The sequence below is a fragment of the Colius striatus genome, chromosome 5 (genome assembly GCF_028858725.1).
Source record: "Colius striatus isolate bColStr4 chromosome 5, bColStr4.1.hap1, whole genome shotgun sequence".
Taxonomy (NCBI): Eukaryota; Metazoa; Chordata; class Aves; order Coliiformes; family Coliidae; genus Colius; species Colius striatus.
The window spans coordinates 35,347,246-35,371,706 of NC_084763.1; the positions used below are offsets into that span (position 1 = coordinate 35,347,246).

The following is a 24,461-nucleotide window of genomic DNA, read 5'->3' on the forward strand; positions in this document are numbered from 1 at the left end:
TTGCTAACTGTCATGGACAATATGACTACATCTGACTCCTGGGGTCATTAAGCCCGGACTCATGTACATGCCACATCTTAGCACTTTCCTGAATTAATCCTTCTTTTGAGAACAAAGATCACAGTAACAAAACCAGCTGATTTTTATTTCAGAGTTGCTGGAACAGAGAAGCTACAATAATCTCGTCCTTGAGCTTCTCCATCATGATCAATTTTTTTAATTTCTGAACCGTGAAACCACAATTTTACATACCTAACAAACACCAATCTTGCATTCACTAACACAGGCAAAAGAAGAGGTAAGTTAACCTCCCAACTTTTATCTGAGGATCTCCTGTTTGTGTCCAATTAATGACAGAACTGCAAATCAGTTGCACAATTAGATCCCCAAGTTTTCAGATTGAATGACTCACACACCTGGATGAACGCCTCAGTTCTTTTTAACTAGATGGATTTAATACAACCAAATCTAAAGCTGTATGTTTCTGACTGTATATATACTGGTATTTGTTTTACAGATGGTCCTATTGATCAGATCATAAGAAATAATAATCAAATCTTGACTCTACATGAGATCCTGGGAACACTGTAGAATTACCATGAATGCTTTCCCAAAAAAAGAAATCTTAAAACAACTGCTCCCAAATTGCACTCAGCTTGAAGACTTAGGAGAAAAAAAAAAGCCTCTGCCAGAAAGCCCATCCATTATACCCATTTGTATTAGCTGGTCTTAGAAATGACAGTATTTCTATTTCTGATAGAAATAGGTAGTATTTATATTTGTTTCTATTTCTTATTTCCTTTAGACAGCTGCTCTAAAGTAAGTGTTCTGTCTGCATACTCGCTTGTGTGCCCATATGTATACCTACGTGCTCTCCACTGCAAACATCGTTATCTGCCTGATAAACATGCTCCCATCTGACAGCTCTGCTTCAAGGGCAGGTTCAAACAGAAGCAAATTTCAGCAGAACTCACTAGTGAGCTTATTAGCAGACCACTGAAGGAACTACTGGTCTGCTGTGAGAATTGAAAAAATAATTATTTGCATTTTAAGTAACATAAAACAAGATGAGAGGTTTTTCTCTTTTATCAGTCAGAAAAACACATGAACCTTTGTCACATTTGCCTTGAAAAGACCTAGAATAGGCAAGGAAAGCTACACAAGAAATTAGAAGTAGACTACATTTTAATTTTTTTAGCTCCTTTTAACACTATTGATAATCAGCTTTTAGTCTAAACCAAAGAACTTAAAATGCGGTTTGACTTCAAGGCATTTTTTATGTTGTTAATGAAAACATGCCAGCTAATATGCATTCCTTGATTAATGTTCTTCTCTATTTAAAACCAAATGTGATTAGCTAAAATGCAAATATTTAAACATCACTATAATTAATATTTTGAAAATTCTAAACCATGATTTCTTTAAATGGGTTTTCTTTACATTTAAATTAAAAGTCTAAAATGACTCAAATGCTATTTTTATTAAATATTCAATCCTAAAAATATTTAAATTATGTTAGTTAAAGATATAAAGACAAACAATCATGCTGACAAGCAAATTCTCAAGCACTATTTTCAGCACTAATGTGCATTTACAGTTTTAACTGCAGTTCAATCACAACCTGGAGCTTTATCGTAATCATGACTTAAACTTTGCTTTTTTGTATGCCAAATGTCACGAGAAAAATTACTTCAACTCCCCACCCTCCACCTGTATCCATTCTCCTCTCTTACTCTCCCAAAAGCACTTATTTAGCAGAGCACAGGTTGTGTGAAGAGGAAGGTTAGATGCTGTTTTCTAAACTTCCTACTGAGCATGAGTAGAAAATGTAATTTTAATGTCCAGCATTGTCTAAAGCACTGGACTTCTATTTAAATGGCTGCACCTTTTAGCACTGCACACCCCGACGTCTTTTCATATATAAGAGTTACTGTAACTTTTTCGTTTAATGCAATTTTCTCTAAGGAATTATGAAAACACTGATAACTCTATGTTGCTTGGGTTGTGCATACCACAGACTTGAGGAAACACCAAATACTACAATTTTACCAAAATTAAAGAACGGGGAGAGAAATTTGAAATTAACTCTCCACTACAGATCATTCTCCTTTCTTCAAATACTCGAATTCAAGGCTACATCTGTACCAGTAATTCAAATGTGCTCAGGACTGTTATCTGGCTCCAGCAAACACCACTGCTGTCCCGTATCCATACTACTATGGCACCCTTCCACCTCCATCCTCCAATATAAGAGGTGAGGACTTCCTTCTTCTTACGCAGAACTGTCCCTAGCCCACACTAAGTCCCAAACTGTGCCCAAGAGTTAATTATTTGGAAGTGTAAGTTGTCATGAGCTCAAGGCATGCCAGAAGCTGCTCTAGCAGTTTAAACAGCAGACTCCCACGTTGCCTGGGAATATTTCCTGGCATAAGCATAGATGTAAATAAACAAGATATTGATTCAATGTGTAATGAATTGTTGACAGGCTTTGGTGAAACTCTGTAGGAAAAACTGTTACTAAAGTTTGAAAAGCTATATGTCGTCATATATAATATTTCCACAGGTTTGTGCCAAAGCAGTTTAGTCTCTTAGCTCAGGCCAACTCTAACTGAAGACTTAATAATTTGAAAAAACTGGCTATCAATCAGCTGTTTAGATGCAGGTAGGTAGACCATATTTCTAAACCAAATCTATATTTATTGATCACCTGGGAAGCAAAGCAGAATTCCTGAGTCAGAAAATCAGCTCTGTAGTGGTTTTGTCAGTCATAGACTTGGGATTTTTTAATAAAATCACAAAGTATCTGGCAGACTGTGTTATACAGTATTTCCTATGAATGCTGTTTTCATACTCTAGTTTCTTTTTGTCTTCCACTTTCTCCTTAAGAAGAATATCTTTCTCTTCATTCTTTTCATCCTGACTTTAGGGATTCTCTTTTAAAGATCAGTGCTCAGTAGATGTTTCCATTGTCTCATAAAGGCACCTTTTCAGGTGTATTACTTTGTATCTTATTGTGTCTGTTGAACATAGTGAGCTTCAAGCTCCTACACTATCAGTCCAAGAGTAAATATTTAACTTACATCACCTAGAAATGGTATTGTAAGGACAATGACAAACAGTGAACATTACAACATTACCTTCTCTCGCTTTGCTCACTGACACTACCTCCTAAATCTCTATTTAACTTCCCTGGATGGAGGTTATTCAGAATCAATCCCAAACACTAATTCAGAATGTAGGAAAAGTGAAAACTTGACTTAAATGTAGATGTTAATCCTAAGGCTTATCATGCTAAATTATTTGAGTGAACCTCAGAATCCAGGAGAAACAGCTGGAGAAGAAAAGATAAGACTCCAGACTAAGAAAAATGGGATATTTAATGGCAATGGAGAGAATAATACCCTGACACAAGATTGGTAAGGAAACAGCTTGTTTTGGAATACTGTTTCATCTCCACTCATGAGGAGGAGATGTAGCAGATACCTTCTTTCTTTTCGTACTCGGAAATACTCAACCCATTATATGACTGGTGGTTGGATCTGTTTTAGTGCAGCAAATCTACATATTTCTTAAAGTATTGTAACAGAACAATGAAGAGTGAAAACGTGTTCTTCAAGTCATGCATAAGAGTGCCATGTTTCTAATTTAAAGGGTCTTTGTCCAATAATCTGTAACGTGGGACTTCTAAGGTGGATGAAACCTCACGATTTTATTGAAACAGAAACTAATACTTTCTCATAATTTCCTTAAACTGCCTTCTCATTTGAGAGTAGATAACTTACTTTCTCAGTGATCCAGAATGGCTGGGTTTCTCTGGTGATATATGAGTAGAGAAGGACTCGTTCAAGATTATAGCAGTTTTAACAGCTCCCAAGTGAATCACAGGGGTAACACAAAGTTACTGAAATACTTCTGAAGTATCTCAGAATTTTCAAATGCATTATCTAGGTAATGTACTAAGCAGGACATGAGTCCATGTGTGTCGGTGTGCACAGGTGCAAACATAAAATCAGAGGACTGGGGCTGAGGTACAGAGAAAGCTCAAAGACTAGGCCAACTTTTAGCTTTAAATACCTCCCATATTACTTAGAGTATTTTTTAATCATAGATCTCAAAGCAGGCAGATAAAATACAAGCTGTTTTCTGACTTTTTAAATGGCAAAACAAGTTATGACATTTCACAGTTACAGGCTGTTAAAAATCACCGAGGTTAGGGGGTTAGGTGATGTACAGCCACCTAGCCTTAGGAACACATTTCCTATTCAGTCTCAGGTGTGTTTCTGCATATTAAGATGTCAGAGATCACTGTTATATATGCACTGGCAGCTTTCCATAATAATCAGACTCTTGGCCACTCTAGTAGAGAAGACACTAAATGCCATGCTTTTCAGACATGTTTCTCCTAGTAATCTGTGATTAGCCCTCCGCAAATCATAGCACGAAAATTAGTTATTTAAGTCTGTATAAAAACAAGAAATACAAGGAAATTTTGTTTCTACCTTCAGTAGACTTCCCAACTCCACAGGCATTTAATGTGCCCAGCATTTTTTAAACTACAGTAACTACTTATCACTGATACTTCCTGTTAAAATCTTGCTGTTTCATGCTTTCACAACTGCATTTATAGCGTCAAAACTTTGCCTGAGTGGCTGTTGATATTGTCATTGCCAGTGCTCTCTGCAGTTCTTAATTTATCACACTTATTGTTTGCTGCTATCAGTCTTCACACTCATAAAGGCACACAAAGCACAAGAGTTACTTAACGCGGTATCATCTATATTTAAATGCAGTAATTGCACAAAATGTAAAGAATAATGGAATTGGTTCAGATTTGGCAAGACATTTTGGGTTCTCTCCCGCATTCTTCTGCTAAGTAAAGGAAAAGATTAAGTCATCCTAAATACATTATTAAAGCATTAACCATTACTTTTGCTCCAAAGAAGTCAGTCGGCAAAGAAGACTCTTTCACAGTCTTCTACACTGAGGAGATTTTCTCTAGCGTGTAACAACAATTTCAGATCAAAATGGAAAGGAGCCTGGCTGTCTGAGCATCTGTGAAAGGGGATAATGCAGTCTTGCCACAGCCAGAAAACTTTTGTGCACAGAATAACATGAGGGAAAGTGGGTTTTTAAGAAGCATCAGAGCACCTGGTATCCATGACCAAATATCATCCAACCACCCTAATGGCATGAGCAAATAGTGTAGAATCATAGAATCATTTTGGTTGGAAAAATCCTTTAAGATCAAGTCCAACCACTAATATAAAACTGCCAAGACCACCACTAAACCATGCTCCTGAGTCAGGTGGTGACTCCACTACCTCCCTGGGCAGCCTGATCCAATGTCTAACAACCCCCTAGTAAAGAAGTTTTTCCTAATATCCAATCAAAATCTCCTCTGGGGCAATCTGAGGCCATTTCCTCTTGCCCTGTTACTTGGGAGAGTAGACCAACCCCCACGTCACTACAGCCTCCTTTCAGGTACTTGTAGAGAGTGATCATGTCTCCCTCTCCTTCTCCAGGCCAAACAACCCTAGCTCCGTCATCAGCTCTTCATAAGACTTGTTCTCCAGACCCTTCACCAGCTTTGTTGCGTGTCTCTGAACACACTCAAACACCTCCCTGTCCTTCTTTTAATGAAGAGCCCAAAACTGAACACAGTATTTGAGGTGTGGCCTCATCAGCTCCAAGAACAGGAGGACAATCACTTTCCCTGGTCCTGCTGGTCACACTATTTCTGATACAAGTCTGGATGCCATTGGTCTTCCTGGACATCTGGGCACACAGCTGGCTTCTAAGCATTCTACACAGCATAAAGTCAAAATACCTAGTTTTTGGGGTACATAAGACAAGTTTTGGTTATTCAGATTATGCTTTCTATTGCTTTAATTTCTAAAATCACCAAATAAGGATCCATAAAACAAACAAAAAAAATCCTTTTACCAAAGCTATGAACGTAAAGGGAGTGTGTGTACAGAAGAAAGCTTTTTCTTTTGGACTGCTCTCAGGCCTCCACAGTGTACAAGAACTGAGGAGCTCAGTGTTTTGCATTAACAGGCCCTAGAAAGATTAAAAAATTACCAGAGAGAATAGTAACTACTCCAACTTGCAAATCTATATACTTCATAGATGTGGAAAGGATCTAAGAGAACCAAGACCACACCATGCAGAAATGGTGAAAATACCAAGTGACCAGTTTCTGTCTTGGAGGCATCTTTCCTCTTGTCACCATTCTGCATTTGTATTAATATAAATTATTAATTTGTCAGTTATTGATAACTGACAAAACCTATAGTCTGGGATGGCGAAAATAAAAGCAAGGGTAAAACAAAGCCTGTATAAAAATTAGATTTAATAAAGTGCCTAGTGTGGACCTAGTTCCTCTGTGGTAATAAACCCACATCCCTTAACACACTTCGAAGCCAAACTGAAAAATTAAACCATGAAATTTCTTGACTGCCATCTACTGTTCAAAACTTTCTTGTATCACATAGAAGAATAAAAACAAGGACAAACCCATGGTACACACTGACATCAGTTTTCTCCTCCTTTATACTGTTTCTTGGATAAAACAAATTACTTTGGATTGATGTTAAAAAACACTATATTTCTGTAAGGATTCCGTGTATATGCTCAACTTTTAATCAGTAGAAAGAATGAGAAACGTGAAAGCCTGTAAATATAATGACACACTGATTTAGGAAAGAACATTGTAGTAGTTTTGGTATTTCAGTAAAACCATCCTTGCTAAAGAAGTTATACTAATCTACTAGAACCCTAGAGCGATTTCACTATACAGTAATCACAGCAGTAGGACAGAGACTGAAAAACAACGTGCAAGAAAGCTGTTTGCCTTCTCTTTCCTCAAAGTTTTGTGTTACTATCAGTTTATGCCCTACAATTTATTTGTTTCTCTCTCTCATGTAAGTGTTGCCCAGATTCTTTATTCAACTCCCCTGCCCCATCTCCTGCCTCTTAGTAGCACCAAAAAAGCCAGTATGATCCTGCAGATGTGACAAATAAGACAGGCTGGAATATAAAGGAAACTTCTTCTTCATGCCCAACCTATGACTTGGAAAATAAGATTTAAATGACACAGGACATCATGTTGTTACATTTTATGACAAAAGCTGGAGAGAATACTATCCGAAATAAAGGAGAACCAGGAGTTTCCTGAGAGATCTTAGGCCTGCAAGGACAAAAACCTCTCTGGGCAATCACTTCCAATATTTTACCACCCCCACCAACAAAACATGTCTCCTACTCATTCACCTGCTTAACATGTTTAAAACCCAGTATTTCTAAGATCTCACTCAAAAGTTCACAAGAGTATATATACTACATATGTACACACACATATATGTATACATAGCATAATGTACTTCTAGTCTCTAGGGAACAAACTGTTCTGTCTCACACAAAGGTATCAGATGGTGAAACAGCTTTTCAAGAAGGGTTGTGGAATATTACATGTATGTGGAATATGCACATTAAAAACTAAAACCTTTGTAAAAAGGTACTAACAGATGATCTAGTAATAACTTCAGCTTCCACAAAGTCTTTTCTCAACTCTTAAGTTTCCTTCAGTATTCCTCAAAGTTCAGAGTAGTCTGCAGGAAAGTAATACTGATCGGGAATTGGACTACCAGCAATCCGAAAGATACAATAGTGGCTGAGGAATGCAAGCAGGTCAGAACTTATACTGTAATAAACAGGAGAAAATGCAAAAGAACACAAAAAAATAAACAAAATAAAAACTCCCACCTTGAGCACAAGAAAAAGTAGACAGTGGAAAAGTGCATTATGGCTTGTGCACTGTGTATGAGGTCATTTAGAAGCTTGTGGCAGGGATGTAATTATCTGCATCTTGTATTTTCAGGATTAGATTGACTTAGTACTTTGACCTACCTGGTTTGAAATGGGGTAAAGAGTGGACTCCAGGCCATGTTTCTTCATTTGGTGTCCCAAGTACCTGTGCAAAAAAACAGAAAAGAAGGAAAAATACCGACATATTGCTTTAATGGAAAAGACTTAGCAAGTCATAGCATTGCATAAAGTCTCATTATAAGCTCAAGGTACTTTACAATCTAAACTTTAAATAGGCTTAATTATTTGGCAAAAGGAGTGGAGGAATAGGGTGCAAAAAGTTAAATGATTACCATGGCTTCAAGGTACCAGTGGAGACAGTAAGCCACATAACTTTTTCACCAAGGAGGTTACTAAGCATTGGAATGGGCTGCCCAGGGAGGTGGTGGAGTCACCATCCCTGAGAGATACTCAAAAGATGCATAGATGAGGTGCTGAGGGATATGGTTTAGTTTAGTGATGGGCTTGGCAGACTTAGGCTAGTGGTTGGACTCTAAATAGTCTTAAAGGTTTTTTTTCCAACTGTAATGATTCTGTGATAACAGTTGATGACAGTTCCTGTCAGGTTGTCTATTTAACCAATACACTTAAAGCTACTTTCCACTGACAAGTGTCAAGCTACTTGAATATCTCAAGAGTGCTGGTATTACAGAAGATAGGTATTTTAGCTCAAAAATAAATCTAATACCCTGTAAACTTAATTACCATCAACAGATATCTAATAGATTCTAGGACAGAAGATTTGTACAACAGCTGAAATAGATGACCAACAGCATGGCATGAGCAAGAATGCACAGCAAATAGTTGTCATTTTAAGTGTATGTAGTATACAAAAAAAAATCGAGTACATTTTCAGGAAATACAGACTTTATTGACTCATGCATTAGACTTTGTTTCTATTCATTTCAACTCTCCTCCTTCTTATAATCTAAGACAGACCACCTTCAACAGTAAATTACACTTCTCACAGGCATCTCATAATGTTCACATAAAGAGTTCACCCCTATGTCTTGGCACAAATCAGTAAATTGAGAGAACTGCTATAATTCTCCAAAACTGGTTTTGCACCATAAGACATAACTGTTAATACTTGCTTTAGATGGAGCCAAGAGGATCATCTAGATTAACAGCTCTAGAAAAGCATTTCTGAATGAGTTGTGGAATTTGGTATTTCACTAGTGGGATCTTTCCTGTTATAAATTTACACACAATTTCTAGCACGATTGAAAATGTTGGGGACTGTTTTCAATATTTCAATATTCAATATTCCAGGTTCAGGACCTGGAATAAAAGGCTGACATTCTAAAGTCAAAACATTTCACAGCAGTTTGGTGCTTGTTTTGCATTATCATAAATGTACAAAATCTGCCAGCATCCCTGCCCTTATCTGCACTGCAGATCCTCTGAATAAATCTTTTGGAACTGCATATCTTGAGTCACTGTGATACTCTGTGGTCACTTATGTCAGCACAAAACAAGCACAAAAGTTGGTGTGAAAATCTTCAGTCCAAGTATGTGAAGGTTTTTGACACCTCAGGGCAAGCTACAAGACATCTATTTCCCATCACTTTGAGCTGAAGAGATTTTTAATTGCATCTGCCCCAATATACATATATGTTAAAAGTATTCAAGGAAGGATCACTCTAGAATATTTATTGTACCTCTTAAGCTATGTAAACATTTTAAGTTGTTGATAAATTCAAGCTTGAAAAATTCTTACACAGAAGACTTGGAAGTTAAAACACAAAATATTTCTCTTCGATTCTGCCAGAAATTTATTTCATAATTATGCTTAAAAACTTGACGCAAAAGTAAGTAACTTCTTGAATAGATACAATACTTAACCTAAAAGGTGTACTTTATGATTCAAGAGCCTTAGAGTTTTAAAGCAATTTACAATACTAGCATGTTTTTAATCTAAGAATATTAATGTAAAGATTATTTTCTTCCACTGTCAAATATAAGGATAAGCAAATAGACCCATTTAGATGTATTATGGTCAGTAAGAGGTGAAAGTAGAGCATCAGGATATTAAAGAAACAAAGGTGACAGTATCAGGGCAATTAACCAGTATATGTCCATGTCATTATTTGGCTATGCAAGTATTTGTATAAGATAAAGCTGGCCCTGCAACTCTGATTCATCACAATGCTCATATTTATTTCTTTATTGATATTAGGGAGAGCATAATTCTCCCATCAAACACAGAATAAGAAGTTCGAAAACACTGCTGATACTGTGTCAAGTAAATCAAATTGCAAATAACTTTCACTTAGCTTCTGCATTAATCAAGCTCCTGGTACCAAGCCGCCTCTTCACCAGGAGAGGGAGCCCGTGGATTAAAAACAGAGATTCTTGCATCTTCCATTTAAATTAATACAGTCCTCAATTTTTGCACCTCTCTTAGAATATCAAAGGAATATTCTCTCATGAAGCATTATGAATACAAGAAAATCACCCATATCCTTCTAAATGTGTTTTCTTAATCAATTCTTATTTTAAATGTGACATAGGCAGCTAAAGCACTGTGTGGATGAATTTTAAAACCAGATGAAACTCAGTGCAAGGTGGTCCAAGAATGGATTATTCTGATTTTCAAAGTAACATCAGGCCTATTAACAGAGGACTTCACAGGAGATCACTTTTTTAATGAATCTTATGTAATTCATCATTTTTTCTTTCACCAGTTTTCCAATCCATTTCTCTAATAATATTCCAGCATATCTGCTGCTGCAGTGCTTATATACAAACATGTTCTGTGCATGGGAGTACTCAACCCACCTTCAATGTTTATACCATCTTTGAAGGGCAGCAGGCAGGCTGGAAACAGCTAGGGTTTTCTATCATCTAAATGCCTACCACTTTTAAGGTAAAGGCACTTGGTAGTTCAGGCAAGGATCCAGACATTGTTTTTAATGAACTGTACAAACACTATAAATATCATCTTTCTTCCAAACAATTTTTAACATGAGCAATACAGAAATTCACAATATGCGAGTATCAATCAACAAATGAGAAGGAGAACGCAGCAGTGAAACAACTATGAGTTCGGGAAAGATTAAACAGGCACTGTCCACGTGTATATCAATATAAAGAAATTTGTAAGCATCATCCTGAAAGTGATGCTTCTAAGCAGCTATCAATCCTGTTTTGGTGAGCTGCGATTAGGCAACCCAAAACAATGAGTTTTGACACCCACTATAAATAAACTGAAGTGGAGTTTGTAAGTAACAACACAGCAAAGAAGGATCTGCCTTGTTTTGAAGCTTACAAAAGAGAATTAGGGGACCAACATGGAAAAGGAAAGCAACAAGGAAGAAGGAAGAACCCAACAGTCTTCTGGTATTACTTCAAAAATGCTGTCCCTTAGCAGATAAGACTAATTACCCAGACCAAAGCACTGGCAACATCTTAATGTCTAACTGATTATATGAGAGAACTGGCTGTCGCAAACCACTCATTACCCAGACAATGCTGGAAAGCAAGTCTAACCTTACAGCAACCAGTGAAACACACAGGAGACACAGCAGCCTAGGGCAATCGAACACCACGAACTGTTATTTTACAGATGACTTCCTAGCTCTGACTATCCTTTCATGGCCTACCATTTCTCATCCCAAGCATGTCACCAGGAATTCTGTCTCTTCTACATCTTAATACTTTTTCTTTCCATTTTGTGTTCCAAAAACATTAAAATAACCATAGCTGTCATGGCACTCAAGTCCAAGCTTAATACTGGATATGAACTTCCATTTACCACTGAGAATTATTTGAAAAATGTAAGACTAACATCTTTTCTTCCTCTACTGATAATTTGCTTCTCAGCGAGGTAAACATTCAAATTGCACAGTTTACTATCCTAGTTTTTAAATTGATTTACTAACACAAGAATAATCTATGTTTCTCAAATTTGGAATGGATTTAATGTTCTCAGAGACAAAGATGGAAATCTGATGGGGGTTTGCTTTTTCACATACATACAATACTATACACTCATTTATTTCCTAACAAACAAGATTAAATTACTTTCTCATTTTAAATGTGCTGTTCAAAATCAGGATCACATTTTATTCTAAATAGTAGGGATGAGAAATTTATTTGTACAAAAATAATAGATTTACAATACAACAAGTTACTAAGGGCCAAATACCCTTACTGCCAGTTGACATTATTATGGTTTGGCAGAAAATTAAGAAAACAGAACCTCCTCCTCAGATCTCCATATTCAAGTGAGATACAGAAAGATTTCCCTGGAAATGCAACACAGATGCATTAAGGTCTATTGCTTGCCTTAATTTCTTAATATAAGAAAAAGTTATTTCCTTTTTGCATCTGATTTTACAAAGACTCATCATTTCCTTAATTAACCTGCTCCCTGGCATGCATGGGAATAATTATTTTTTGGCAAGCACTATGCCACTCCACCAACACTCGTGTTGTCCTGTACTCTGCTCTGAGTGCAAAAGTGTTGCCTATTAGTAGTAAGGTCATTCTGGGTAACAATTTGTTTGGAGAAATCATATGAATCTCTTGTGAGATGAGTAGCAGTGCAAACCTTTCCCACCATCTCTTTTCCAAGTGTTGGCATAATTAATAAAGACTAAGTATTTCCATTTCCTAATAATGGAAAACTAATAATTTTGAATACACAAAGCTGTGTATTACTGAAATAATGGTTTGACCCTTGTTAAATCTGACAATCCTCAAGAAAGGAGATGGACTGGACTTCAATATGACAAAGCACATGCAGCCTGTGATATTCAGGGTTTTGCAGCAACAGAGTAGAATGAAAAACAAGATCAGCATGCAAATGAACCGCCTTCCCTTAGACAACATTTATGGAAATCAGGCTAAGCAATTTTTCATCTTAGGTCAAACTTAATGAACAAAGTTTTGTCAAAAAACATTGAAAGAGTGAAGCTTTTCCTTTTTCATTAAAAAAAAAAAAGAAAAAGTTTTGTTGGAAAATGTCCTAGAATTTTAATTAAGGAAAGTTATAAGCTGGATGGAAAAATGTTTTCTTATTTTATGTTTCCTTTTAAAGATCATCAAGATTTCCATTCCAGTCCTTCTATTTGCTCAGTAAAATACACTGCATTTAGTGAGTGCTTGGCTATGATGAAGCATGGGAGACTACAGCTGTCTGAGGAATCAAACCTAATAGAGGAAAAGTATTACAGAGCCATTTACAAATTATCAGTCTCTTAATGCTGAGAGAGATTTTGAGGTTTCAGATGTTCCGTCTTCCAACAAAAAACTGCTGTTTTCTTCCAAAACATACATATTGCATGAGGCTTTGAACTTAGTAAAAAAACTAGGAGTTCTTTTCCTTTTCATTAGAGAGAAGTATATTTCTCACTCTTGTGAAGCAGTGTAAGCTCCAGGGTTTCATTATGGCAGTTCCATCACTTCCACAGCCAATCTGAACATGAATTTCCAATCTGATTTGGAAGAGGAGAAGCTTATGTGATCTCTCAGTCTCTGCTGGTCCTAAGCCACTAAATGATCCAGCAGTCCATAGGAGCCACATACTGCTGCATGTCCCTCCCGAGAAGTCACTATTAGCTAGATCTTACCCACATCTTTCAGAATCAGGGAAAGTCTTGTATTACCACCCAATAATATCAATCAGCACAAAATATGTGTAGTAGTGAAGATTAAAGGAGGAACTCTGTCCTTCATCTTAGCATTTGGTCTTAGTACAATGGGTTAAAAAAAAATTTCAACAACCAATTGTGTATTATGCAGGCTGACTCAAAGTCTGCTGAGTGACAACTGCAGCGAGGCTTCCTTTAACTCTCTGCTGGGCAGATAGATGACAGCTATCATCAAGTATAATATCCAAAAGATAGAAACAGAAATGTAATTGTCTCAATGCCAGTTGTTTCTTCACATCAGGAGCTTAGCAGTTCAGTTTCCATAAGGGACAATAAATCCGTACATTTGTGTAAAGCACTTATGCACAGATTAAGGCTGAACACATTATTACTTTCTGAAGGTTGTAGATGTTCCCGGGTTCACAGCTGCAATGGAAAAGTCACCTCATTTTTCACTGTAGAAACAATGTCTATCAGCTAACATGGCAACAATGTATTTATTTGGATTCACAAAAAATTAAGACCATATACCTATTCATTGTCCTTGAGATGTAAAATATTGAAGACTTACTTCACTAAATGAATGGCAAAAATTACATATCTCTCAAACAAGGAATCCATGTCAATTCAAAATTAAAATTGAAGTGAGATTGTGTGATCATGGCAGTCTCATCCCATGTGGAAAACACTTTCTGAGCCTGAAAATTGTATTTTAGCAAAAAATATTTTTCTTACATAGGAAGCTGTCCAGGTTTTTTTCAGTCAACTGCCTTCAATACATCCCTTCATTATTCTCACACAGTTAAGAAAGAAAATACCAGTGGAGATGAAATATATTAAGCATATGAAAAATGCAATGTAACTTGCAAGATTCCTCTTCAGAACAAAAGCATTAAACAAGTTCAGAATTCTTTACAGACAAAATCACTTTCCAATTCTGAATTTTAATTATAAAACAGGTTGTATTTTTTTGCTTCCTTGTAAATGCTATCAAAGTCATTAAAAAAACTTTGCAGTGATGATACATGATAAAAGGAAAAAGAAATTAAAAACCAACCATTTTATATGGACAATGGTAATATGTAGTAAAATATGTTTTATGTGATTTGCATTCATTCAGGACATTAAATTTGGAATTATGGATTTAAGAGAAAACAAGTTGGTTAGAAAACAAGTTGGCTGGAGTATTACTTTTGCAAGTTATTTGTGAATAACTTTGTCTTAATCAATTCATTGTCTTAACCAAAAGAACTGACAAGTATTAACTTGTTTCAAGAGCTCTAAGAAGTACCTGCTACAGAGACGATGAGTAAAGGACAAAACAGAAAAAGCAACAAAAGGGAGAAGGTACTTTCTTATCAACCCCATAAGGTTGTTTCTTATGTACATAAAGTGATGCTGTTTTGTGAAAAAATAAAAGTTACTGAGGCTTATTCTGTAAGGTAAAAAAAGAAGCACTAAGAACAGATCAGGTTTTACTGACAACAAAGGCTGACTCTTATAGGCATCAAGTGGAGTATCATAATTCCATTACACCTGGGTAATAAAACCACTTGCTTTGAATATTAAGGAGTGATTTATGATGAAGTTTGGTTCAAAAACATTTAAGTAATGTGCCAGTATGCATGTTGGAAGCAAAATACGAAATTACTATCAATATTCCCACAAAATTTTAGAAACACACATTAATTTAAAAAAATCCAAGGTCAACTAATATTTGTGCTTTAGCTCTGTCAAGGATGAAAAATTAGGTACTTGAAAGAGTAGGGGATCCAACTGTTCTTAACATCTTTTCCCCACAGAAATAAATTATAAAGAAGTCTTGACGAGAAATCTTCTTAATATGTGATTTTTGCAACCTTACTTTGTGTATATAAATGATATTTGAGTAGCTGTCTGCATCAAAAAGTTAAATTTATCCCAACACTGTTTCCACCTTTTTGCAGCACAAGTAAATAATTCTCTCCACACCCACAGTAACCACAGCTAGCTTTCTGAGAGACCCTGGCAGAGACATCATTGCAACTGTGCTAACATGAGGAAGACAATGGGAACTGAAGACTTCATAAACACACTTGACAGCCTTCACAAAGCCAGGCTCTACCTGCTCTCTCTGTGTGAGCTGGGTGTGACAGCTGAGAGGAGGAGGAACAGAGCAGGCATCGCCACCATTCCAGCTCTGCAAACCATCAGGACAAGATTAAATGAAAACTCCAGCCTCACAACAACACACTACCAAGGTTTGATATGCGTCTTTAACTGCTCAGTCAGTGGGAAGTTTTGTTTACTCCAAAAAGGGCCTACTAAATACTACACTTTGAATCACAGAACAGTTGTTAAGGAGATGACTTTTAGAAACTATTTCTGTCCATAATCCCATCTAAATTAGAGAGAGGGAGCAAAATCAGAGTAATTTAATCTAAACTTCTCAATGTGAAAAAAGCAAGTGTGAAACCAAGTGGAAACCTCTTGTACTAGGCTGTAGCATTCTCTTCCTACAGGTAGACAGTACATTTCATCATAGTACTCTATTTTAGTAACTTAAAAATTTCATAAAGGTTCTCATGCTGGAAGGAACTGTTCTTTTTATTTAGTGATTATTTCTAAAACATTTCTGTGAATTATACGAATGTTAAAAACACTAAGGAAACAGGATTTGGCAAACTTATTTTGAAAACAGAGATGTCTATGCTGTAGAGAGAAAATCTAAAATCAACAGTAAAAGGAAAAAGGGCAAACTCCTGAAAGACTGCACTGTACCTCAAACCAGTGCAACCATGCAGCAATTTAGCCAAATTAAAGTTAATTAAACAGCATAGTACATACTAAAAGGATGCAGTGTTTAGCTCCAAAGTGAAGCTCCATGCTAAAGTGGCTGAAGCAGCAGAACTGAGAGCCTATCCCTCCAGCTTTCCCAGCCACCTGTGCTGAGGAGTTTCCTTCCATCAGCAAACAATCCCATAAAAAATAAAAAAATCGTGTCACTGAACTAGGCTTAGTGTCTCCAATATCTGATTTGGAGCTGCAGAAACTATAAACCACCTCAACAGGATGAAACTGATTCTTAGTAAGAAGAGAAAATTTGAAAGCTCTTGTAGACCTTGAAGCTGGAGAGCAAGAAAAGACTAGTAATAAAAATTGCAGACTACAGTTGATCTCAACAGATTAGTCTCCCCTTCTTCTAAGCAGACAGGTTTGCTTTTCTGGCATTGCTTGAACTTGTGAGCTCTCAAATAAGGTTACAGAGAAGGAATAATTTCACCGAGGCAGATATTGGTATTCATACTTGCAAAGAAGCAGCTGATGATGATTTTTACGCTGGAAGGTGTCTTCCTTACTATTTGGGAACAAACAAAATGGTTTTGTTCACTGTGAAAGAGGAAGAAGATATCAATTTCTGTCAGAAGGACGCTCTGACTCACAAGTCATGCTTGTTTACATATTCTTTAAAATCTGCTCTGATTTACTGTGGACAGAAAGGTAGATACCCTGCAATTCAGATTTCCTATCCTGTTTGTGTTGTAAAGTAAGTCCTCTCTTAAGTATGCTCTTTAAAGATTTATTTCAAGCTTTTTTACTGACTTTCTCCTTTAAACTGAAAAAGGGAGAGGAAAAAAAAAAAAGTCAAAAGTCTGTGGGAGGCTTTTATGAAATGTACTTCTACAAGGCCTGCTGTGCTGTCTCAGCAGCTGGCTTATTTGAATTCCAGGTATGCACTACACAGAGAGGTTTTTTTTGAAACACCAGCTTATCAGAAAAGTAATGCTGCTTTTGGATCATGAAGCTCACTCAGACCATAAAACTGGCTCAGCTAACACACACAAATTCCTACAGTCTTGCAGTGTCCAAACCCATTCGCACGGGCAAAGGTACAGCATTGCATCAGGATGCCTGAAGGCTTAAAGCTGCAATTCAGATGAAGAGCTTATTTAAATAATTAACAGATCAAATTTATGCATCTTCCTGTAAGTCATCATAAAAACAGAAAATAAAACATTTTTATTTTATTTTAATTTTTATTTATTTTTATTTAAAATAAAACTATGTTTCTTCACCATACCATCATTCAACTACAAGTGTTTGAAGAAATCAACACATTTGGGATCACATCCGTTCCCGCTAAGGATCATAACCGCAGCAGCGCAGCAGGACCTGGAAACCAACCTACTTTTTCCCAGAACAAAGCCTCACTCTGAAGCAGTGAAGTTCACTGCACTTGATGGATACTGAAAACCCTTTGTCTCTGGCCTGATGCCCAGCCACAACACATGGGAGGAACAAGAGGGCTTCGTTATGTCACTACACCAAGACTCGTCACTCCTTATGCACCAGGAACAGCAGACACACTACACAACAGAACCTCATAACATGTGCTCCTTATGTGACAGAAACAGATTTGCAGTGGAGAGGAAAGCTGTTGTCACAAGACAGATAGAATACTATAGCTGGGCTAACTGAGCTGCTGACCTGATTGTCCTAAAAAAAACCCAAAAAGTAATATAATGAAAATTCTTTTTCTCATCAAAAAAATCCCAGGGAGGTAACATGTATCAAGACCTATACAGTAAGCCTGATGCTCAGCATCACAGAACGGTATGATATTAGAAAAAGATCAGACCATCCAGAAGTTTGCCTATTCCTTATTTGCCAACTAAGCTATTGATCTTGCAATCATCACAATTTTGAAGAGATTCATGCAGCCACATGGAGCCCAGTGAAGCAGTGGGTATTTTGTCAAGTGACCACTTGTTCAATCTGCAGTAAATGGAGGCAGCCAGTCACACTGCCATTTGAAGAATGTGTAGGCTCAGGTGTTACAATATTTCTTAAACAGTGAGGGCATTATAGTGAGCTCCAATTGTGTTGGGTACATGTGGTGGGTAGAAAAACTTTTCCAGGATGTTTAAATATCCTGCTGATTCCTACATTGAACCTGATAAGACTGCATAAATCAAATCAGTTTTTAAAGTGTCTAACATTATGACTAAAAATGCATTTCAAGTGAGTCAGTTTCAAATGTGCCTCCTACAACAAACCACAGCATGATGCTTGGTGTATTTCATTCTGAAAAGCAGTATTTTGCTGCTAGAAAAGCAAGGGTTTTACACTTCTGACTATCCTTCAGAACAGGCAAGCAAAATGAAAAAATGAAATTCTCTAAGTACAGGTATGTCGTAATTTTTTACAAAAATGGGGGAAATATCAGCCTATGTCTGATGTGGAGACATTGGCTGTAAAAGCAGTTGAGATTTTATAAGTGGGGTAGGGAAGAATCCCAGGGAGATATTAATTCTCATGCAGAAGACAGTTCAATCAATAGGGAGGCTGTGTCTGAACAGAACCCCTATCTTCCACCATGCTGTAGTGAGCTAGCACACCTCACCTCGGCATACTTTGGAATTTTCCAGCGAACTCTTCACTAGACCATCTACCCCTTTTCCCAGTCTCCATCCTTTTCCAAACAAGTCTGATAAGAGGAACAAATTCATTTTCCTAACACTGCAAGGTACATGCCCAAATGTAGAGATTACAATCAGGTTTTTGAAAGAGTGTGGAATGTTGAAACACTCAGATTTTCTGAAAATTGGAAACTGCAACTTAACCATTTATTGCTCATTTAGCAGCTGTGGCTTTAACAATCAGTTGATAGGTGGCCTAAGACTTTTCATTTTACTATGTAAATTAAGGTGAAAGCAGATGTCATTTAACTGGAAGAGGCAGCTGAACTCCCAGCTTCAGTGAACCTGTTTGCTTTAACATTAGTGCCCTCAGTAACTTTGCTAGTGATTTCTGAGCTCTCAAGAATACCAGGCAGGAGGGATTAGGGTGTAGTCATCTCCTGTCTCCATTTAAACTTGCTCTAAGCCATGTGCAAGGCAGCTGCAGTGGCAGTCCTTGCTTTTTGCAGCCTCAATTTTGAGCAAAAGGGATCTGCTTCCTGGAGCTGCTGGAACCATTCCTCTCTATTCATTGGAGAAGGGAGCTGCAAGGACAAGGCCTTTTGGAGTCTACAGCTCCAAAAGGAATTGAGGAGGCTAGCACTGAAACTATCAATGTGTGAATGAATGACAGCAAACCATCAAAAGATTGGAGCTGCTTAACATCTGATTATCATAGTTCATTCTTTTTCAGAAAAACAAAACAAACAATATAACAAAAATAAATAAATAGGATATACAAATACAGAGAAGAAAATTTGCACAGACATGTGACAAGGTGCTTCAGTACCATTAGCAGTCACTAACGATAGGGAGGAAGAGAAAGATTGAAGTTACAGGTTCTTATCCTCTATTTCCAATACATTAAGGTCCACAGAAAAACATGGTCTAAAATATTGATGACACAAAGGCCGAAAATGATGGAAGGTCAAGTAAAATGACAATAAAATGGCTACATAATTCTTTAACATGAGCAATGCTGCTATTGCAAGGCAAAAAAATATTTCAGAGGAAAATTTAAAAAATATCATGGAATGAATTAGTAGAAAGGGAGATATTACACCAATGAAACATGAGTAACTAACTATGTGAGTTATCAGAGAAAAACAAACCTCTCAAGTGTAGGCACAGTTGAGTTCTCACCCATCAAAAAATACAGAAATCCAACCGTAAGCTTGCATTGCAATGAGCAGATGCCTCTCTTCGAGATGTAATAATAATCAGGGCAATCATATTATGTCAGAATATACACATCACACCACACTACACTCTCTGCTAAGAATTCACCTTATTCTATTCTGCTCCATCATTGACAGGTTTCTGAGTTTATACCACAGCCATTTGGATCATGTTATCCACTGAAAAAGCACCAAAGAATTCTCACAAAACATATTACTAGCTTTTCCTGATGACTCAGAATTAGACCTCAATTGCCAGAAATACTGCTACACGATGATATACACTTGCACTCCAGAGACAAATAGCAAGCACAGGACATTCTTCTTCCTGTAAGTGACAGCTTAAAGAGTCAGTTTTGCCACAGCCTCCAAGTTATTTTAAATGGAGCACTCAGAAAATTGGGGAAGGAAGAATCACAGCAACAAGAATGAAACATAATATTGTATACTTCATAATCTGCTCTGTTTATTTCACAGTCAAACAACTGAGAATACCTCCTGCCTTAAGATCCTAGTCAGGTAATTCTCCCACTCTCAATTCCTTTACGAGATCTCCTTTTTTTTTTGACATTTTCTTATGAAGTAAAATACATTTAATTTCTGTTGCTTTTTTCTTTCCTTTTCCTTTGTCCAATACTTTTCAAGGCAGTTTCAAGCTAATGCAGCTTTTTTTACTGTTGGTTACTTTTCTCTTATAAAAAAAAAAAAACCCCACAATGATAATTTAAAAAAAATCCAATTAGGCTAAAAAATTCACAGGAGATTATTTTCTTTTCTCTGTATAAGTCAAATAAGGTAATGGAAATAAAGAAACAGTAGACACACAGAAATTGTGTGACAGCATTTTATATCCATATTTAAAGCTGAGATAAGTTTAAACAAAAATTTCACAGAATCACAGAATCTTAAGGGTTTGAAGGGATCTCGAAAGATGACCTAATCCAACCCCCCTGCCAGACCAGGCCACCTAGAGTAGGTCACACAGGAATTCGTCCAGGTGGGTTTTGAATGTCCCCAGAAAGGAGACTCAGCAACCCATCTGGGCAGCCTGTTCCAGTGCTAAAGAAATTCCTTTTTCTATTTCTTTGGAACCTTGTGTTCCAGTTTATACCCATTGCCCCTTGTCCTATCACTGGACATCACTGAGAAGAGCCTGGCTCCATCCTCCTGACACTCACCTTGTGCATATTTGTAAATAATAATGAGGTCACCTCTCAGTCTCCTCTTCTTCAGCATACATCAAATTAAATGCCTAATTTTTTTAATAATAGCCATTTAATTAAATGGAAAAGCAGCTGTCTTAATCAAGGTAGATTAATGTTAGCCCTTGAAAACTTGAAATCTCTTGAAATAACTAACCTTATCTAAAGATTTACATTTCATAACAGAAATATACCAAGGAACAGCTGCTTGTGTAAATGGCTGAAAACAAACTTATGGGAAGTGATCAGCATCTTGCTAAATAAAACCCAGCATAGCGTACTGATTCAGGAAACAGTAAAACAGATTTTAAAGTTTACCTTTATTCAAATAAGGCCTATTGCAAATGGTACCTTGGGCATGTGTGTGGGCTGAAGAGGATGTTTCCTCTAGCTACCATGATAGTTAAACCTCATGAAGTTCAACAAGACCCAGTGAAGGGTCTTGCAGATGGGTTGAGGCAATACCAAGCCCTAATACAGGCTGGGCAGAAAAGGAACTGAGAGCATCCTTGAGAGGAAGGATTTGGGGGTGTTGGCTGATGAGAAGTTCAACATGACCTGTCAATGTGTGCTTGCAGACAAGAAAGCCATCCATATACTGGGCTGCATCAAAAGTAGCATGGCCAATAGGCTGAGGGAGGAGATTCTCCCCCTCTGCTCCCCGCTGTTGAGACCCCACCTGCAGTGCTGCATCTAGCTCTGGGATCCTCAGCATAAGAAAAATACAAACCTGTTGGAGTGGGTCCACAGGAGACCACGAAAATTATCAGAGGACTGGAACACCTCTCCTGTGAAGACAGGCTGAGAGAGTTGGGGTTGTTCAGCCTGAAGCAAAGGCTCAGAAGAAAGAGAGCCAAGAGCAGCCTCTAAGTACCTAAAGGGTACTACAAGAAAGTTAGAGATGGACTTTTTACAAGGGCATGTAGTGATAGGACAAAGAGTAATGACTTTAAGATGAAAGAAGGTAGATACAAATGAGACATGAAGTGGTACTTCCCCGTGAGGGTGGTGAGGCAATGGAGCAGGTTGCCCAGAGAAGTTTTGGATGTCTCATCCCTGGAAGCATTCAAGGCCAGGTTAGATAGAATTCTAAGTAACTTGGTCTAAGGGAACGTGTCCCTGACCACGGCACAGGGTTGGAATAAAATGATCTTTCAGGTTCCGTCCAACCCCCCAAAAAAGTTACTTGCTTTTACCAGTTCTTAGGAGGGCAGAAGAAAACAGCGCTTTAAAGAAACATGTGCAGACAGGTATGGCATACTAATCTTAGATACTCATAATCTGTCTCTAAAACCATCACTTAAAACTGTATCACATTGATTTTTACGCATTTTCAACTTTAGGGATGTTTGACCTTGATTATAAACAGCAACTTTGTCAACGAAGATGCTCTTCAGAAAATCTATTTTTGGCATTTGATTGGCAATTCAGGCAGAAGTAAAAAAGGAACATGAAAAGAGAAGATTCAAGGGTACTAAACATTGTTCTTTTATTTATGAAATGGAAAGAGAAAGCAATATGACTATATGATGTTTGATCGTTTATTACTTTTCCTGGCAAATAAAGGCATCATATCACTACAGGTTTATGAATGGGTCTTGCTTTTATATGGTGTAATATTATCCTGCAGCACAACTTTTTGGAAACTTTTTGTTCAAAATGGGCTTCAGCTCCATTTGCAATATGCATAAATCACTTGCAACTGCATGACTATTCAGTGTCATCCATATGCAAAAATGTTTGCAATTACACATGTAACATCCCACATAGAGAGAGATTTTATAGGGGGAAAGAAGCCCTGTTTCTGTGGTGTATGGGGTTGATTTACATTAGCCAAGTCTCAGCATTTTTTTTTTTCAATGTATTGCCTGTAATCACCCTCTCGATGGCCAGAGGCAAGCCTGGAAAAGAAACAATGCTTCTTTATAATTATAGCCCAATTCTCATTCAGCAACTGAAATATGACAGATTACTAAAGAAACATTCTGATTCCAACGAAAACCACAAAGCCATCATTTTCCACTTAACCATGTCTTCATTTGTTTTCTTTTTCTGATATCCAATTACTCTTGTACTACCAAGCTGATAATAAGACAAGCTCTTGCAATCCCAGACACACTCAGGATTTTACTCAGAATTAGCCAGCTGGATGGGAACATCATCTTGCAAGCAGAAGATGACACCTGCATGCATCAGGCTGTGTGACTGGATGGCCTGACATCCAGCCAGTCCTGGGAAATCAAGGATGGGGTGGCACATTCATTTATTACTTCTGCTCCTTCTTTTTATTCCTACTACCATCTATAGTGTCTATCATATACTGCTGGGTATATGATGCAAGATATAACTTCAGTAATTTTTAAACCCTCCTTTCCTGACACACATAAGCAACTTTCCCTTTATTTTTCAAGATTGTCATTTTTAAATTCTAGGTCTAGTTTATTCACTCAATATCATATGAGTACAATGATAGAAGGCAAAGAACAACACAGACTATAGCTACTTACGACATGGTGAACTCTCTAAGAGGTTGTCCTTGTCCTTACCAAGAATTAGCATCAAGTAGCCTGTGCCTTGTTTTATGAAAAAAGAGTGCACTTGCAGTAATACAGAGCACAATATGGTGCAATCAGACAGCTTAAATTGAGCTGAAACTCCTTAAAAAGAAATCTTTAAAAATTAAAAATCCTTTACTAAGTATGAATACACGGAATCTATACTTTGGTTTTAAAAAGATAATACTTGCCTAGTTTAGAATTACTTTCAGTTCAAGTTTGGCATAAGACAAAAAGCCCAGAACAGAACCTTGTAAAAGTGGTATCAGTCCAAAACATGCAGGCAACCACAGTAAAATACTGAGTAAGTGCTAACAATTTCAAATAGAAGACCCACAGGCAAAGAAGCCTGCTATTTATTTAATTAATTTCAGTGGTGCTGAAGAGAAAATAAATACTTGGCATATTGTTATAATAAAGCAGACAAACTCATTAGCAGGATATAAAACGTTACAATTCTCTCATTCTACTTACATGCTGTGACAGAACTCAGCAGTCAGGTTTCAAAAAACTCACTTGTTTTCCTCACAAAGTCAATGTGGAATGAAGATGGAGAGAGATGGGAGGAAAACACAAGCTGTTTATAGAAAAATTTCCCCTTCTAAATAAGACCTAGCTGTTTTAG

At 37.1% G+C, this 24,461-nt stretch overlaps 1 protein-coding gene across 12 annotated transcripts in view; it reads right to left on the bottom strand.

The window, feature by feature from the left end:
• CDK14 (cyclin dependent kinase 14) overlaps positions 1-24,461 on the bottom strand; it is a 440,472-nt gene that overhangs the window by 222,983 nt on the left and 193,028 nt on the right. For all 12 annotated transcript variants that reach the window (XR_009818728.1, XM_061996203.1, XM_061996209.1 and 9 more), the window contains one exon: positions 7,909-7,972. Coding sequence is in view for 11 of the 12 variants with exons in the window: in XM_061996203.1 (XP_061852187.1) it covers positions 7,909-7,972 (64 nt within the window). In the remaining variant the exon portion in view is untranslated. The remainder of the gene's footprint in view (positions 1-7,908; positions 7,973-24,461) is intronic.